Source organism: Phaeodactylum tricornutum, chromosome 2 (assembly GCF_000150955.2).
Source record: "Phaeodactylum tricornutum CCAP 1055/1 chromosome 2, whole genome shotgun sequence".
Taxonomy (NCBI): domain Eukaryota; phylum Bacillariophyta; class Bacillariophyceae; order Surirellales; family Neidiaceae; genus Phaeodactylum; species Phaeodactylum tricornutum.
The window spans coordinates 841,942-858,099 of NC_011670.1; the positions used below are offsets into that span (position 1 = coordinate 841,942).

Consider the following 16,158-nt stretch of genomic DNA (forward strand, 5'->3'; position numbering starts at 1 on the left):
AGAATAGAATGATTTTGAGTTTTACTAGACGCTTTACTTCGTGTTCTGTGCGTTTCCCTGACTTTAGACTGTCGCCGTTTAGCGCTTCTTGTTCTTGATGGCTTTTGCCGGCCGTCTCCGGTCGCCCTTGTGGGCCTTGAGGTAGACTGTTTCTGCCTCTTCGCGAGTCGGGACCAGGTTACTGAGCTTCCAGGCCGTGGACAACCAAGTAAAAGCTACGAGATTGCTCAGTATGGACAACTCCTGCAGTCCAAAGCTTCCCATCACGGACGTCAATCCCGACAAACCCAGCGACATGAGGGATTTGCCAAAGCGGTAGCCAAAGACCCCAATCACTTCTTTGCCTACGAAGCGGCTTTCGAAATCGAGCGGGACAAAGACCATCTCGTCCAGCATGCGGCGTGCCGAGTACTCACTGACCTTCATGACGAGGAGCGAGGCACTCACCACGTACAGCGACGGATCCTTTTGCAACATTTGGAAACCAGTGGCCAAGAGGGACACAATCGGTACCGCCCGCCACAAATCACGGGGCTCGATCACTCGCATAAGTGGTGGCAGGATACCAAACTGCAAAACCATGGTGACGACATTAATTGCCGCAAAGAACACGCCCACCCAACCGGCACGCTCCGTGTCGTCCGGGATTGCCGTGCCGAGGCGAGCGACAAAGACCACATTCAGAACCGTGGCGAGACCTTGGCTGGCGAGTATCTCCATAAAAAGGGCCTTGAGAACGGGCACACGTTGAAAAAGGGACGAGGCTTTCTGGATCACGTTGGGTTCCTTTTCTGCGAGGCCTCGTGTAGGCTTCTTTTTCTTGTGCGTGTCCTTGGGAGTAAAGCCGTACTTGTCCGCCATTTGGTACGCTGCGTTGGCGCCAATCAAACTGAGCAAAAGGGAGAGTCCGGTACCGCAGAGCCCACCCACCAAACCGACACGGTTGACGAGCGGGGAGACGGCGAATCCGGAGAGAGCACTGGCAATACTCGTGAGTCCAGCAATGGGACCAAACCAGGTAGCGCTCTGGTTGGGTGTCAAGACAGACGCCATAAAGGACCAGTACTGACTAGTCAACAGCTGCACGTAAGCTTCCCGGAAAACAAATAACGGGCCAGAAATGAATTTGACCGCGGGTACCGATCCAATCATGACGCCATGCTTTTGAAAGACGGCAATGGCCAGAGCAGCCAGACTGACGGTCAAAGCGCAGAAGACAGTGGAACCCGTCAAGGCACCCCGTGGACCGCTGCGATCCAGAAGCTTTCCGTAGGCTACCAACAGCGACAACGCCGCTGGGCTGACAAACGCCATGGCGAAGGGAAAGGCAGCCGGGAAGCCAGCGTACCCCGTGGAGGAAGACGTGAACAACGCAACGGTAATTGGTCGAGCCAGGGAATAACCAAGGTAGTGGCAAGCCATGGCGATCGCCATGTAGAGCGCCGACTTGCCTTCGGGAGTAATCGGTAGACCGAGGATTCGTTCCTCCACTACCATATTGCTTTTCGAAACGGAGGCTTTACTTGGCGACGACTTTTTGACCAAGGCTTTGTTGGGCGTGTTCTTCCTACCCTTGGTACCCGCTCCGCCCGATAACTTCCAGACGGCGTCTGAGAGAGCGGAAGCCGCCACCACCGAGGCACCACCGCGCATTAGCAAACCAGCGTGCTGTAATGCGGGCACTCCCTGAGCCGCTAGAACTTGGCTACCAATTTCCATCATGGCTGACTGTGAAAGGGCTCCGCTTTTCACTACTTTTTCGCAAGCGGCGTTGGGAGAGATAACTTTCCGGCCCGATGCCCCAACATTCACAAAGTCAATGCCGATGGTTCCAGTCCGTTCGACCGACCTGGCTGTAGGTAGAGACGTGTTAACGAGGGGGTTTCGATTGGACTCCGAGTCTCGCGCGCGTCTGACACTTTGAACGGCAAAGATTTTGTGGGTCGACATCCAAGTCTGGCATTGCTTCCGTCGTCGGAGTGTCGAAACAAACTACCGGGCTTCCATTTCAGCACTTTCTATTTTCACAAATATAATGCGAAGGAGGACATTCTAATTAGAGTACCCGTTTCTTTATAGAATGAACAGGATTAGAGCAGTATTACTCTATGAGTTAGCAGTCTCCTCCAATTCTGCATAGATACTGGCAATAATTGTGTTGGAGTACAGGAATCCCTTGGGATCAACTAAACGGAGGACGTTGTCATTGAGCTGCGCCAAACCGAGCTCGAGCGCCAAGGCAGCCCCGCGTTGAATCGCGTCGACGAAAGCGTCTCCTTTTGGAGAGAATCGTTGGTGAACGAACCCCAAATCAAGTCCTTCGCTCGTGCGCAAGCGCTTCAATACAACATTCAGCAACAGCTCGGTATCGACAATTTCGCTCACACCCGCATCCGGTAGTGTACGGACACGATTGACCCAGTCCGCGTAGTCCACCAAGGTTCGAGGACGCGCGACCAGTTCGTTCGCGACAAAACTGGTAGCCCCGAGACCTAGTGCGTACCACTGACTGTTTGTAGCCCAGTAAATTTGATTGTGCCGACTGCGCCACGGTGAAGGACCAGTCTGAGTCTCGTCCCGTAATGCGTACGAACTCACTTCGTAGTGTTCGTAGCCTCGTGATCGTAGATAGCCCGCCGCGTATTGGTACATGAAGGCAGACTCGGCGTCGGAGGGTAGCGCCACTGCCGGTGTGGGGAGGTTTCCGCGGACACGATCCCAGCCGGACTCTTCGTCACCATTGCCGTACCATTTAGCAAAGACGGTTCCACTTTCTACTTGCAAATCGTACAGACTCAAGTGACAAGGTTTCGGTTCCAGCGTGACGACTTTTTGTAACGTTTCGGTCCACGCTGCTAATGACAGACCGGGAAGTCCGGATATCAGATCCAACGAGTAGCTCAACTCATCTCCGTACACCTCTTGCATCATAGAAAGTGATTTATATATATCCTGGACACGATGGATACGGCCCAGCGATTCCAAAATTCCATCGTCTAACGCTTGGACGCCCAAGCTGATACGATTGACACCCAGTTCCTTCAACTCCTGGAGCTGATCTTTGGAAAAGGTGCAAGGATCCATCTCCATGGTAATCTCGGCGCCACCTTTCAGTGTAAAAGGTGTATCTTCCGCCAGGATAGCGTGGAGAATGGTGCGAATCGTTGCAACCGGTGCTAGACTCGGCGTCCCGCCTCCGAAATATATTGACGTCAGGGACACCTTTTGATCCTGCGGCATCTTGGAAAGCGTCCATTGCAGTTCCTTTAAAATTGTTTGTGTGTACATGTGATCCATTTCCAGAAAGCCCGAAAGTTGTGCGTTGATGGGACGTTCACCCTCATCAGATTGCGCTCGGGCTGCCGCTGCCGATCCAATCGGGACAATGGCAAAATTGCAGTAACGACATCGGCGTTGACAGTAGGGGATATGTATGTAGAGCCCAACTGGTTCCGGTGCGCACGAAGCGAACTCGGTTCGGGTGGACACGGGCGTACTGAGAATCTTCGGCAAGTCCTCGGTCACAGCAAGCAATCGTGTAGGCTGTCGCAGCGACCGTGTGTTCCGTGGGCGTCTTGTCGATGAAACGAGTCCTTGCGATGGTGTTTGCAGCGATAGCACCGTGTGTATTGATGCCGCTAACACTGTGGCCTTCATTTTACACACCGCGTTGTGACTGGAAGAAAAAGACGAACGTTGCAACTGTTCGCTGGATACGTTCAGGCTAAGATCTCGCGTCGTGTAAAAATGTATCGATGATGTTCGACATGGGAAGCAATTGTTCGTTTGACATTGACAGTGAACTGATGAGCTATTGCCAGCAATTAACAGTAAGTGAGAAAATATGACGTGGGGAAGAACCTATCGTAAAACGTACTCTTTTCGCATTTACGTCGGAGGACAAAAAGACTTTTGGGAATCATGGACAAGTGACATGAAAGCGATGCGAAACGTTTTGCACGCGGCTCGGTTTCAAAAACTGCTACCGAGAGGCGCACCCACACACATACCAGAAGTAGCGTATGCATAGTCGCTACCTACATTTGGGCAGAGAATGGCGTTCGGCACTTCACCGTATAGAAACCGTTTCTTAGTTTACAGAGCAACCCTTTCGGTCGTTTCCTGGAATAGACTTTGACCCTCCAAACAGACCAAAAGGGTCTCAACACCATTCTCTTTGGTCACCGGATTCTGAATTTACTCGCCATGGATACCGAGACCTTGGGTAAACGATCGTTCACGAGTCCCAACGACAAAATTCCAGGCGACGCGAAACGTCCGTGTCATCCAGAGAGTCCCGTCCTGCCGAGTCCGTTGGCGACTACTCCGCCCGAGTTCCGTCTCCTGCAACGTCTCCTGTCGGTTCCTTTGGAAATCATTCTGCGGCAAGTAGAATCGTCTTCCGCACCAAAGCGACCATTGCTAAGTCGCATGGAAGCCCAATGTTTACTTTTCGTGGACCGACGCGCGCGGGAGATGGATGCGCTCACCCTGGCAGCGATGCAAACACTGGAACGAAAGACCAACACACAAACATTGGCGGCAACCTTGGAAGCTGCCAATCATCCTTACTTTCGATCACTCTTGCCGATTTTGTGGCGTATGGATCGAGTCGTCACCGTCGACGAGTTGCGTCGCGTGCGCTCCCAAACGGCAATTTCCCTACTCGCACTCGACACTCTCGCTCAAGAATTGGGCCACCAGGCGGAACAAAATTGGGAAATGGCCTCCACGTTGCAAGAGGCGCCGGAGGGAACTGCGGGACACGTCTTGTCGGGAGAAAAATACAATTTAGCCATTGTGCAAACCGAAGTCAAGGATCGAATTCTCAATCTTTTACAACAGAGCCCCGGCGATCGCGATATTCTACAAGAAACTAGTGAGACCATGCATGTATTTTGTGAACAAACATTTGGCGTCAAGTTGTCGCAGGATTCGTCTGCACCGGAGACATTATCCAATTCCTCAAAGTACACTTGTTCTTCGTCTCACTCCAAATCTCTGTCGACCGACCCAAAGACCTTTGCAACAAGAATGCCTGGTGATTCTGGTACAACGACATCGCCAGAAAAGACAAATTCGCCACCTACAGGTTCTACGCGGACGACAATAGTGGGTCAATCGTCAGCCCTTCATACTCTCGGTGAGTCCCGAACTCCCATGTCACTCTCCGCCACAGCTCTATCGCCGCCGGGCAAAGCTTCGCAAGGATTTCCAACTTCTGGACAATCGCATACTCCGATTTCGGAAAGGCCGTTTCGTTTTAGTCTCCAGTCGGCGACACCCAGTAAGGACGCTCACCTAGGACAACAATCTCTCGAATTCCTAACATCGTCAAATGTTTCGTTGGCGCCCCACGGAGAGGTTATCTCTCTCAAACAGACTTCCGAACGAGAGTCCTCCAGTGAGGAGTCTCTACACGCACATACAAGGCCGGTCACAGAGGCGAATTCTGGTGCTGCTTCTGGAATGACACCGCCACCAGCGGAGGAAAAAGAAAATCAGCGATCCCAGAAAAGTAGCCAAAACGCGCAATCTCCAGATCCCTCGAGTCCACATCGTCAACAAGATTGCCATTCGTCTTCGGAAAGTCCTTCTTGTGGACTCGGTGACACACAAACGGCTGCTGCTGCACTCAGTGCCATGTCGGCGCGGTCTCCCTGGACCTGAGCAAGAAATGTACGCCATGCAGTCTGGATGGCTTCGGCAACGAACACATTCAAGTACATGAGGCAACCAACTAGCCCTACTTGTTTCTACCACGACACAGTTAGAATCCGCTGAAGCAAGAATAGTTATGTAGGCAAAGTAATTACTTCCCTTAAAGAGATAGACTTCGCTCCTAGCGATCTTCCAAGACTGCCAAGCAAGTCCCAATCTAGGGAAGAGCCTGTCCGAACAAAAGAGTCTGACCCATGGCACCCAGGAAGGCAATCATAGCAAGACGGCAGTGGACAATTTCTTGTTCCTTACGAAGAGCAATCTTGTCGGCACTCGCTCCTTTCAACTGACCACCGTCAAAGCCAAGATCACCCGGCTCTCCCTCTCCGTAGTGCTTATTGAAGGTGGCGATTTCCACGGCACCGATTCCGGCAAAGATCTGCATGTTGGCGCCGAATCCGACCGAGTCGACGGCACCGAAAATATCCGTATTGGTGAACTGTTCACCCGGCAAATGGATGCCAGCTTGTTGGACCAAAATTCCGACAATGGCGAGCATGCAGATGCGGCCGTGCTTGATTTCGCTCCAGCGAGCGTATTTCAAGTCGGTCTGGATGTCCGAGCTGCGAGAGACGATGCGTAAGAGAAAGGGTAAGTGACACTGTCGGTAGGATTGGCCTTCGTTTTCTTGTCGTGGTAGAGGGCACTTACAGTCGCATGGGGTCGAATCCCATGTCGCCAGCCATCGATCCATCCAGCTTGTCGGGCTTGACCAAAAAAGGAATGGACTTGGACATTTCCTCGGCGTTCAAGGAAACAGATCCAGCCCGCTGGGACTGCTATATCATAAATAAGAAAGATCGCACACATCAGAGGCTTCTACTACAGACATACACGGGTCACGATCCAAAGATACCCCGGTTGAGCTAAGCAATATTCCGAACGTTGCTCACTCGCTTTCCAAAACTACAAATTTGTTGCCCGGCTACCTTTCCAATCCAAAAAATTGGCTCCTATCCGTCTCCGACATTCTCACACAAACATACCATGGAAGCAGGGGCGAAGGCCGCGGCACTGGCCAACAAGGCAGCAAGAATGGTAGATCGCATCATGGTGAAGATTGCAGCGATTTTTAGACAGAAAACGGAGACAAGTAGAGGATCGCGCTCTCGTTTCGCGTAACGTGTTAGGTTCTCGCGCAGAGGTTTCGTAGCGCAGCGCAGCGTAATACCACGAGGAGCGGCGAGCAGATGATTACGTATGCAAGCAGGACAGTTACAGCTGAGCGCGGTCTCGCGGACGCTTTTGGATCGCGACTCTAGTAGGTTCAACCAGGAATCCAGAATTCCAGATAGAACCAGTATTGTATTTTTCGAAATATCGATACTATTTTGACGTCTGTCTATAGTCCGGTTTGCGCCGAGTAAAGATAGACCAAAAAGCCCTTTTCTAATGTAACTCGAAACTGTGAAACGAGGTTTTCGTTCACAAAGCGCTGACCTCCTGAGAGCAGGAGCGCTGCCAAAGCCCGGATGATTGCCCTTTGGTCTCCTTCATGACAACTCCCAAAGCTGACGAAGGGGAAGCGAGCTGTCGCGCAACGTCCAGGAAAAACCGCGTGTACATTCTTCGCGACTTTTTGGAATCCGCTTACGGCGACTATCTAGTTCCGGGCGATGTCGTTTTGGATATCGCTGGCGTAAAGGGGGATTTGTCCTGGCTGTTGAGAAATATTCACGGCGTCGATTCCGTTGTTGTGGATCCGCGAGTGACCAGACATGAACACATTTTGAGATCTGTAGAATACTTGCGAAGGTATCCGAAAGAGGCTCTGGAGAGGGCTGTTTCGGGATTGCCCAGTCACCAACCACTCGCTGCACTCATGCCTCGGTGCCAGCACATTTCCGACTTTCAAATTCCGCAGCATTTGCGCATACTGGTGGACGATGACCTGGTAAACGCTATTCGAAACGTCAGAGGTAACGAAGACTCGTGCCCTATCGTCTGGGAAGAATATTGGGCAGCTGCGACAAGGAAAGCTCTCGAGACGAACACTCAAGGCTATAGGGAAGCTAGAAGGCGAACGAAACAACAGATCGTTGATGCCGACGAAGCGTTACAAATCATTTTGCAGACACGGCTAGTTGTAGGATTCCATCCTGATCAAGCTACCGATGCTTGTTTCGATCTTGCTATAGAACTGCAAGTTCCTTTTTGCATAGTTCCTTGTTGCGTCTTCCCTTCCGAGTTCGCCGGGCGCTTTCAGTACGACGGCAGTCCAGTAAGACGTTACCACGATTTGATTCAATATCATATGGAACGAATGCCCTGGCTCCGAAGGGCACAGTTAGCATTTCATGAGACACAGACGGCCAGAAGCCTTGTTTTGTACACGTTACCCGGCGACGCCCAATCCTTCCAGTGCAACAAATGTGAAGAAAGTAGTGTTGTAGAACTAGTGTGCTAGGTAATTGCCAATTAGCAACAGCAGTCAGCGGCTCTATCCATTGCAATACTCCTTCACAACGCAATCTGTTCCCCCCGCAAAAATGAAGTCGTTGGTATCCTTGAGGCTTCCAAAGGCGATGCACAAGCTCTTGTGGTTCTTGTCAAAAGCTTGGACCGTATGCAGCGGTATAGACGATCGAATATCCCAGACTTTCACAGTTCCATCGTGGCTTGTCGAAGCGAGTGTGTATGCATTTCTTCGCGACCAACGTACGGACGAAATCCATTCTCTATGACTAGGCTTGAAAGTATTGTCGGAGAGAGCAAGGCTGGATTCGTTGGTGGCGTCGATACGGACATCCCACAGTCGTACGGTGCAATCAGGGTGTCCGGTGGCGACGATCCCAGAGGAATGGTACGATGTATCCAAGCAGCTGACGACCCGTGACCCATTTAGCGTCAAAAGACAGTCTTGTCGCTCCATATCCCAAACTTTTAGGCTGTGATCCCAGCTTCCCGTAATAAGACGGTCCAAGCTGGAATTCTGGGTCTTTTCAAAGTTGCCCCATGACAACCCACTCACTTTGGAAGAGTGTGCTTGAATACTTATCTTTGGCGACAGCAATTTTGCGGACAATTCTTCCTTCTTAGATGATGTTGTCGAGCCAGTTTTGGATTTTTTAAGTGGCTGCGCGTGCTCTATAGGATCCACCGAGTTTGAGAAGTCCCACAAACTGACGCCGCCATCCCAATCACCACTGGCCAGAACTTTGTCACGGACTGCGAGATCGACACTGCCAACAGCCGCTGCATGGCCTTCCTTGCAAAGTGCAAAGAGTTGTAGTTTCGATGTTCCAACCTTCATACAGTGTATAGCAAGTGATTGATCCATCGAACCAGTTGCAACCCACAAGGTCTCGTCCTGGCTCATAGCCGCATCCAATGACTTTATGGGACCAACGTGAGCTCGGCTTTTACTGCCGACGGATGTTAGGCGCAAATTTTCTTTACCTCCCTCCAAATTAGGTTCGAAAACTTGTATGGAGCCGTCGTATGTGGCAGTGCAGAGTTTAAGGTTGCTCGTCGATTGCACCAAGGTCATGGCAGAAATCCAATCTGGGAGAGGTTCACTCTCACCAGAAAAGTCGGGAGCTTCTTGAGCCGGGAAATATGTCACTAAAATTGCTTCTTCCAAACTAATGCCACTCCGTCTGGCTTCCTTCTCGACACCAGTTCGCAACAATTTGTTATTCCTTCCCAGAATGAAATCAAATTTGAGAGCCGGCAAACGATCATCTGCTTCTTCATCGTCTTCCATATCTGTACCATCTTCGTTGGCAATCCTTCGATCCAATAAATGATTGATCACAGCCGATAGACCTTGCCGACCGATTGTGGCGGGAACGGCAATGACTTCGGATGGTACTTCGAGGGAGCGGTCTGTGCATTCCACCGCCAGCGTCAACGACACACGAATTTGTTCCCCCACATCATTGTCGTCGTCCGAGGCTGTAACGCGATGATCCCTCTCCTCATCGTCGTACGGGGGCATGGTATCGCTGAGAGACGACTGAGGTATCTATGGTAACCGTGCTTTGTTGGTATACGACGAACTTGTTGGCGTCGATTTTTCGTTGGTTTCGATGGTTTCTTCTTTTACTACATAAAATCTCAGACTCATGACCTCAATAATTCGAGACCTTCAGACATTGATCGTAGGTAACAGAAAATATATTAATAAAAATATATGTCTAAACGATATCTTCCTGACAATTGAAATTTAGACCATTTGTAGGATGATAAAAAATGGAAGCGATCGAAACGAGGACGGACGGCGACGATGGTGGAACCATCGTATAGAAAGTTCACGGCGAGTTCGTTATGCAAGAGATCGAACAGCACTCTTAGGCGAAAAGCATCATCTTTTGTCAGCAATCATATCAACATTCATGCAGGTCGCTCGCATCGGATCCAGGCGCTCGGCAACAAAACTACTTCGCCCACAATCGACTGGTCCTCCTCCTACTGCTGCAGCTTCTCCCCGTCAAGCCTTGTCTAGAAGCTCTGTAGCATGCGTTAGTCCGTTTGAGAATCGTGGAATTCATTTTCATTCAGGAAAATTTCCTTCACCCTCTACCAGGCGTAACTTTTCCTCGTCTTCGATTGATGGAATCGACACCGTGGAACATGCGCTGGCTTCTTCCAATGTGAAGGAAGCACAATCGGCACTGGACAAAATTCCGGCGGATTCTTCACTTACACTGCCTGACCTTCAAAGTCTTCGCGGTAGAGTTCTGGATGCTTGGCTGGAGCATCAAGAGAACCTCCTAGAGATTTACAACTACACGAGTCCTGAACGGAGTCATCTTCGTGAAATCTGTCTCGCTGCTGAGTCCGCTCACAATTTACTAGAACAGATAGAACCCTTGTTTTCCAACAGCAACTTGACATCCTACAGTATCTACGGTGAAGAATTCAAATCTGATCTGGACGTGAGTGATGAGGAAGCGCTACGACGGCCCATGAAGCCGTATAACACAGTGCTTACCCAGCGTTGCAACGCCGTCTTGAGAGCATGGGCTCGAACATCTCGGGCCGGTCAAGGCATTAACACTCGCCTTACACGAGCAATTCCACAGCGAGCTCAATTTCTTTTAGAGGGTATGGAATTGTCGTATGAAAATGGCAGCGACCGACTGAGGACAGTATTGCCCACTGTGGAGAGTTTTAACCAAGTTTTGGAGGCTTGGGCGTACAGTGACGAGCATCTGCGCGGTGCTATGGCAGAGCAGTTATTTCAAAAGTTAAGGCATGGCAATCCTGCAGCTGTCCACTTCAATGGAAGATCGTACCGACTAATCATTGCGGCCTGGTCTTGGAGTCGTGAGCGGAGGCACGCATTCAATGCCACTGGTCACTTAATGAAGATGTTGCGTAAATTAGAGAAGGGCGACGAAAGCATGGAGCCTACCATGGATGACTATCATATGATTCTCAAAGCCTGGACGAATGCTGAGTATGTGGCTAGAGAAAGGCATTTTTGAATTCTGTGTCGTTTATGTTGGTGGCCGGGAAACTCATTTGTTTATTGTCTTCATTCTGTCATCTTTTCAGGGATAGGATGGCTCCAACAAAGGCTGAATCTGTGTTGCAGCTTATGGACTATGCATATAACAACGGAATAACATTTTTGCAACCCGACATAACTTGCTACCGCTGTGTGCTGGTGACTGCTGCTCGCCGTCGGTCGCTTCCTGAGCTAGGTAGGCTGGTCGACAACCTTCTAATGCGCATGAAGGAGCGTCTCATGGTTCCTGATACACTGTGCTATCAATCGGCAATAACGACGTGGAAAAATGTTGCTCTGAATCACGAATTCCCGGAAAATGTGGAATTAGGAGTGAGACGAACAATCGAGTTGCTGACGGAGATGAAGTTGGCTGAAAGCCGCAGCACATTGGTATCTGTCAAGCCATCTACCATCAACTATAACGATGTGATCGAGGCGCTTACTGCAAGTTCCCATCCTCGCCGAATACAACAAGCACAACATTTACTTTCCGAAATGGAAAGCGAATTCTTTAAAAGAGGAAATAATCTTCTAAAACCAAGCGCGAATAGTTATCGTCTGATGATTGAGGTGTTGAACAGCGTGGCATCCGTGAAGAGAGTGGTCGAGGCTAAGGCTGTGGTTCTCAAAATGAGTGATAAGTTCGATGAGTTGTTCGATGCAAGCCACATGAGTCGAAAAGAGAATAAAGCTGTAGTTGTCGCTACTTTCAACGCTTTTATTCGCCTTTGTGCTACCACTCCCGTCGAAGCTGAGGATGAAGGCATGCGAATCCTACGTGAAGCCCTGGCGGTTGTCGATAAGATGAGGAGTCATGTCGTATTGGAGCCAAACTCAGCCACCTACGCTGCCCTGTTAGAGGCTTGCAAAGATTTGTTGCCGATAGGTCCAGAGAGACGTAGGCTTGTGGAGATGGTATTCCGAGTTTGTTGCGACGAGGGCATGGTCAATCATATCGTCCTGAAGGAACTACGCGATGCAGCAACTTCTGAGCAGTACACGAAGATGGTCGTAGCATACGGTGAAGAGATGGAAGGGAAAAGAATGGTTCCTGAAGCGTGGACGATCAAAGCACTAGGGGATCGGGTGTGCACTGAAGACGGTCGAAAGGCAAAGCCGCTGGGTGTTGATGGTCAACTGGGGGTGACCCTGGCGATGCAAGAATTCAAAATGCGAAAAATTCGTGACGGTCGGAACAGAAATCTATTGCGAGGTGGAAGACTTACGATGGAAGAGCGAAAGGAGTTGGCGTTGGTAAACTCGAATTAATTATCTTACACTTATCCAACACAATGAATGACTACTTTTTCGGCAGCGCCGATTGAAACCCTGCGTTATTGCTGAACCATTTGTTATTTGCCTCTCGCAATCGTTCTCGATTAGCATCAGGATTCACCAATTCCATCCCTTGAACCGGCGTGAAGGCAATGCTACTAGCCAATCCGTTTGTATTCGTTGTTGCCTTCATCTGCTCGGCGCGCTTTCGCGATGCCTTGGTATTCGCTACTCTCAATTTGCGTTTTTCTGTCTTTTTGCGCAAGCTCCCACTAGCTGTGACGTCAGATTTATCCAAAAGCCCCAAACTCAACCCCATCGCGTCATCGCCGTACTCTCCGGCTTTCGCTGAAAACGCCCGGGTATTTGCCTGTTTCATCATCGCTGTTTCTTCGTAACGTTCCTTAAGGCGCCGCATTCGTTTGCCGCCACGACGCTTCTTTATCGTAAGATCGGGTCTAAAACAGGAGAGAAACCAGCTCAGATACGCGTATGCATATGCAAACGGAGCATCCTCGTCTCTGTCGACCAGGATTCCTCGAAGCAACTACAAGTAGTTAACAGCCCGAGGAAGGCGGGAGACAGAGACGTGAGAAATGCGTTTCAAAAAGAACACTTGTGGGGCGGTTTGGGACACTTACTTTGGTAATGCTTTTAGAACTTGAGCCCTGTCTGGCTCGTGCCACTGAGAAATCTTGGATTCAATATCGGAGCGAAACTGTCGTCCCGATGTCGGGGTTCTCTCCCGTCCAGAATTAACGTTGACGTAATCGCAACGCGCTGCAAGCGCGAGCTTGGCCGCAACCATCTTGAGAGCCCTTTTTTGAAGGTGCCGAGGGCATCTACGGACTAGGTCGCATTCGGCCAAGGTTCCTTCGTGGGGCCTTGTGGTGGCTGACGAAAATCCGGCACGACTGGCCGCGTTCTGTTTGACCTGTCCTAGGACCTGAAGATTGCAGGCTGGGATTCCTGACAGCTCGGCTAGACCTCCTGCCAGTGCTAAAAGTTTGGCGGCCGTTGTAGGGCCGATCAATGCGCACACATTTGGTGCGAGGCCTTCCATGCGGGATTCTACAAACAGATTCAATTCAGATTGCAGCTCACAAATTTGGTCCATGTACTCGATCAGTTTGTCGACGACAACTAGTTCTTCTTCCAAAAGCATACGACCTGATGTTGTACTCCCAGATACACTAATCGTAATGATCTGATTACTGTTGAGAAAGGCATTCAGACCTTCGTTGACTTTTGTCATGTCCATTTCGTTACGAATCACACGAACAGCATCCTTGTACTGACCAGTACCCGGCAACAGCTCTTCCAATTCCGGAAATTTCGGATGATAGGCGGTGCAGAGGTCGATGTGGGTCAGAGATAGCTCGTTTGCTAAGTTCGCGAGTTGCTTGTTGGACTGCACGATGAGTCGGTACTCTTCTGCATCCTGGTCTTTGCTCTGTGGCTTCTCCATATTGTTCTTTTCATTGTATCTCACCTCATTGACATGTTTCAGCAAATTCGGATCGTCCAGAAATCGCTTTCTTCTTGGTCCAGTAAATTCCTTGTGGGTTTGCGACGTTTCTGTTTCGCCTTGCAATATGTTTTTCGCATCGTCGGCGACGTCTTCGACGTCGGAAAGGTCGTCGAGATCGTCCAACAGCGAGTCTGCTAGTGTACTTGTTCCTTCCATTAAAGCTCTAGTGTAGGCGAAAAGTCCGATTCTTTACTAAACTTGTCGTTCAAGGTTTATGCTGACTTTCAATGCAACGCAAGTGCCACACTAGTCGTAAATCACATACATGCATTGTAAAAGCAGTTATTGTCAGCGATGGCTGTGAGGTAGGTCAATCGTTCATCGTACGATTCCTGGTCATATTTGGGGTCAGACATCAACGGGGACTAATGGGACATCGAGAAGACATAATTTACATTATTCACCCTTTTGACCGGGCTGTGAATGTGAAATGAAATCTCGTTACTGCGTAATATTACATAGTTTCTCGCCATGTTGACTGTAAAACCAGAACGCACGACGTTTTCTCAAAAATTCATCCCAAGGAGTTGATTTTTTCCTTTACATCTCAGTCAATAACCTCTTCCCGTCGTTCCAAAGATATAATGACTGATAACATCAATTTAGAAACATCCGAAGCCAAGCCAGAGTGGACTATCTTGTATCACGTACCAGGATTATGCAAAGGTCGCGGAGAGTTCTTGCGTCTCATGCTTGAAGACAAAGGGATATCGTACGTCGACACCGACGAGAATCTTTATGGGCCGGAAGGTCTGACGGATGTTTTCCGAGGATCCTTGGAGGCAATCGACGCGGACATCGACAATCCCAAATACCCTTATCCAACAATGTTTCCACCTGTAATATGGCATCGTCCAACCAATGGTGACCCTCAAGTCCTCATCAATCAGGTTGCGGCTTGCATGATCTACATTGGTGATGTGCTGGGCTATGCTCCAAGTACGATTGCCGAGAAAGCAAAGGCAAACGCCATTCTTATGAATGCCATTGATTACATCACGAACGGTCGCAGTAGTTTTCATCCTGTAGATAATCATGCGAGTTACAAGGACCAGAAAGAGCAAGGTGATCAAGCTTCCTTGGAATTTTCGCAAGGGCGAATGAAGAAGTACTTGCACCATTTTCACAAAATTGTCGCTCGGAACGGTGGTTCTCGCAAACCGGTAGCTGGTGGTGAGTTTGTAACTTACGCCGACTTTGCTCTGTTTCATGTATTGGATGCGACTATTGCCCAGTTCAATACTGACTTTTACGATATGGCATGGGATACCACAAATGTGCCAGCATTGAAGGACTATCACGCTTGGATGAAATCCCGGCCCATGTTGCAATCGTATTTTTTGTCGGACCGGTGCGCTCGTAAGTAGTTCATTGGGACGGTCGTTTGCCTCTTATTGCTATTTGATCACATTGACCTCAAATTTTCTTTCTGCGTTTTATCTTTATAGCCTTTGCCGGTGATAGCATGATGTAGACAGCTCCGTGATTCAGTGAGTATTACATTATGAAACAGTAGAAGGAGGCTCCACAATAGCTCAAACGCTCATTATATTGGCCGTCCATCGAGAATGGTCTGTTTCTGCTTTTTCAAAGATCATCAAATCCTGTTCCACGTCCGCTAAATTTCGCCGTCGTGTTGGTGCCACTTGTGGGTGCTGCTGATGTGAATATTTACTTTGGCTTTCCATCAAACGCCTTTGTTCGTTGCCATCATTGTCGAAAGAGTTAGACGCGTCGGAAGAATTGTGTAGTGTGGACGTCAGTATCACGTTCTTTGCGCCAACGCCAACGCTGCTCTCCGTGACAACACCGTTGCCGGCACCATTGGAAAGACGGGCTAAACGCTTTTGTCGTTGTCGGTCCATGGCTCGTTTCGCTCGAAAATAGTTGCTAAAGCAAAGTACCAGGAGAAATCCTGATATAATTTAAGATGAAGATGATCAGGACGTAGGAGCCGATGACAACAGAGATTCAAAAATATTTCAGACTTCCACAGTCAACCATCAGCATTGAATATTTCACATACCGGTCGAAAATCCCACAAAAACAGCAGCAAGAATCAGCACGAACATCGAACGCCCTGGGGACTGATAGGTCATTTTGACACTGATCTCCGAAAGGCATTCTGTTTGTGGCCGCACCAATGGTGGCTCTCTAACAAGATAGACTATGT

At 49.6% G+C, this 16,158-nt stretch overlaps 8 protein-coding genes across 8 annotated transcripts; 3 read left to right on the plus strand and 5 right to left on the minus strand.

The window, feature by feature from the left end:
- NTT5 (nucleotide transporter 5) lies at nt 1-1,856 on the minus strand. Its single transcript, XM_002177981.1, has one exon. It carries the CDS (start codon nt 1,720-1,722, stop codon nt 79-81), a length of 1,644 nt encoding a protein of 547 aa, XP_002178017.1. The 5' UTR covers nt 1,723-1,856; the 3' UTR covers nt 1-78.
- A 250-nt stretch (nt 1,857-2,106) lies between these two features.
- Nucleotides 2,107-3,758, minus strand: PHATRDRAFT_43572 (predicted protein; the record flags this gene model as incomplete). The annotated part of the gene is made up of 1 exon (XM_002177982.1): nt 2,107-3,758. The coding sequence occupies exon 1, from the start codon at nt 3,655-3,657 to the stop codon at nt 2,107-2,109; it is 1,551 nt and encodes a 516-aa protein (XP_002178018.1). The 5' UTR covers nt 3,658-3,758.
- Nucleotides 3,759-5,772: 2,014 nt separating this feature from the next.
- Lhcr3 (protein fucoxanthin chlorophyll a/c protein) lies at nt 5,773-6,787 on the minus strand. Its single transcript, XM_002177983.1, has 3 exons — nt 6,708-6,787; nt 6,373-6,500; nt 5,773-6,284 (listed from the first exon to the last, which is right to left on the minus strand). Exons 1-3 carry the CDS (start codon nt 6,771-6,773, stop codon nt 5,879-5,881), a joined length of 600 nt encoding a protein of 199 aa, XP_002178019.1. The 5' UTR covers nt 6,774-6,787; the 3' UTR covers nt 5,773-5,878.
- Nucleotides 6,788-7,216: 429 nt separating this feature from the next.
- Nucleotides 7,217-7,946, plus strand: PHATRDRAFT_32809 (predicted protein; the record flags this gene model as incomplete). The annotated part of the gene is made up of 2 exons (XM_002177663.1): nt 7,217-7,807; nt 7,884-7,946. The coding sequence occupies 2 exons, from the start codon at nt 7,217-7,219 to the stop codon at nt 7,944-7,946; spliced, it is 654 nt and encodes a 217-aa protein (XP_002177699.1).
- A 215-nt stretch (nt 7,947-8,161) lies between these two features.
- PHATRDRAFT_43574 (predicted protein) lies at nt 8,162-9,703 on the minus strand (the record flags this gene model as incomplete). The annotated part of the gene is made up of 1 exon (XM_002177984.1): nt 8,162-9,703. Exon 1 carries the CDS (start codon nt 9,659-9,661, stop codon nt 8,162-8,164), a length of 1,500 nt encoding a protein of 499 aa, XP_002178020.1. The 5' UTR covers nt 9,662-9,703.
- A 283-nt stretch (nt 9,704-9,986) lies between these two features.
- Nucleotides 9,987-12,437, plus strand: PHATRDRAFT_43575 (predicted protein; the record flags this gene model as incomplete). The annotated part of the gene is made up of 3 exons (XM_002177664.1): nt 9,987-11,125; nt 11,224-12,311; nt 12,379-12,437. The coding sequence occupies exons 1-3, from the start codon at nt 10,059-10,061 to the stop codon at nt 12,435-12,437; spliced, it is 2,214 nt and encodes a 737-aa protein (XP_002177700.1). The 5' UTR covers nt 9,987-10,058.
- Nucleotides 12,438-12,479: 42 nt separating this feature from the next.
- Nucleotides 12,480-14,247, minus strand: PHATRDRAFT_43576 (predicted protein; the record flags this gene model as incomplete). The annotated part of the gene is made up of 3 exons (XM_002177985.1): nt 13,096-14,247; nt 12,614-12,912; nt 12,480-12,586 (listed from the first exon to the last, which is right to left on the minus strand). The coding sequence occupies exons 1-3, from the start codon at nt 14,139-14,141 to the stop codon at nt 12,480-12,482; spliced, it is 1,452 nt and encodes a 483-aa protein (XP_002178021.1). The 5' UTR covers nt 14,142-14,247.
- A 322-nt stretch (nt 14,248-14,569) lies between these two features.
- Nucleotides 14,570-15,459, plus strand: PHATRDRAFT_32813 (predicted protein; the record flags this gene model as incomplete). Its single annotated transcript, XM_002177665.1, has 2 exons — nt 14,570-15,344; nt 15,434-15,459. The coding sequence occupies 2 exons, from the start codon at nt 14,570-14,572 to the stop codon at nt 15,457-15,459; spliced, it is 801 nt and encodes a 266-aa protein (XP_002177701.1).
- Between the last annotated feature and the right edge of the window lie 699 nt (nt 15,460-16,158).

Coding starts and splice junctions, on each gene's coding strand:
- NTT5 (XM_002177981.1), bottom strand. CDS start 1,722: ATGATGGAAATTGGTAGCCAAGTTCTAGCGGCTCAGGGAGTGCCCGCA.
- Lhcr3 (XM_002177983.1), bottom strand. CDS start 6,773: ATGATGCGATCTACCATTCTTGCTGCCTTGTTGGCCAGTGCCGCGGCC. Junction 6,501..6,707: donor CCTTCGCCCCTGCTTCCATG/GTATGTTTGTGT, acceptor TTTATGATATAG/CAGTCCCAGCGGGCTGGATC. Junction 6,285..6,372: donor GGATTCGACCCCATGCGACT/GTAAGTGCCCTC, acceptor CGTCTCTCGCAG/CTCGGACATCCAGACCGACT.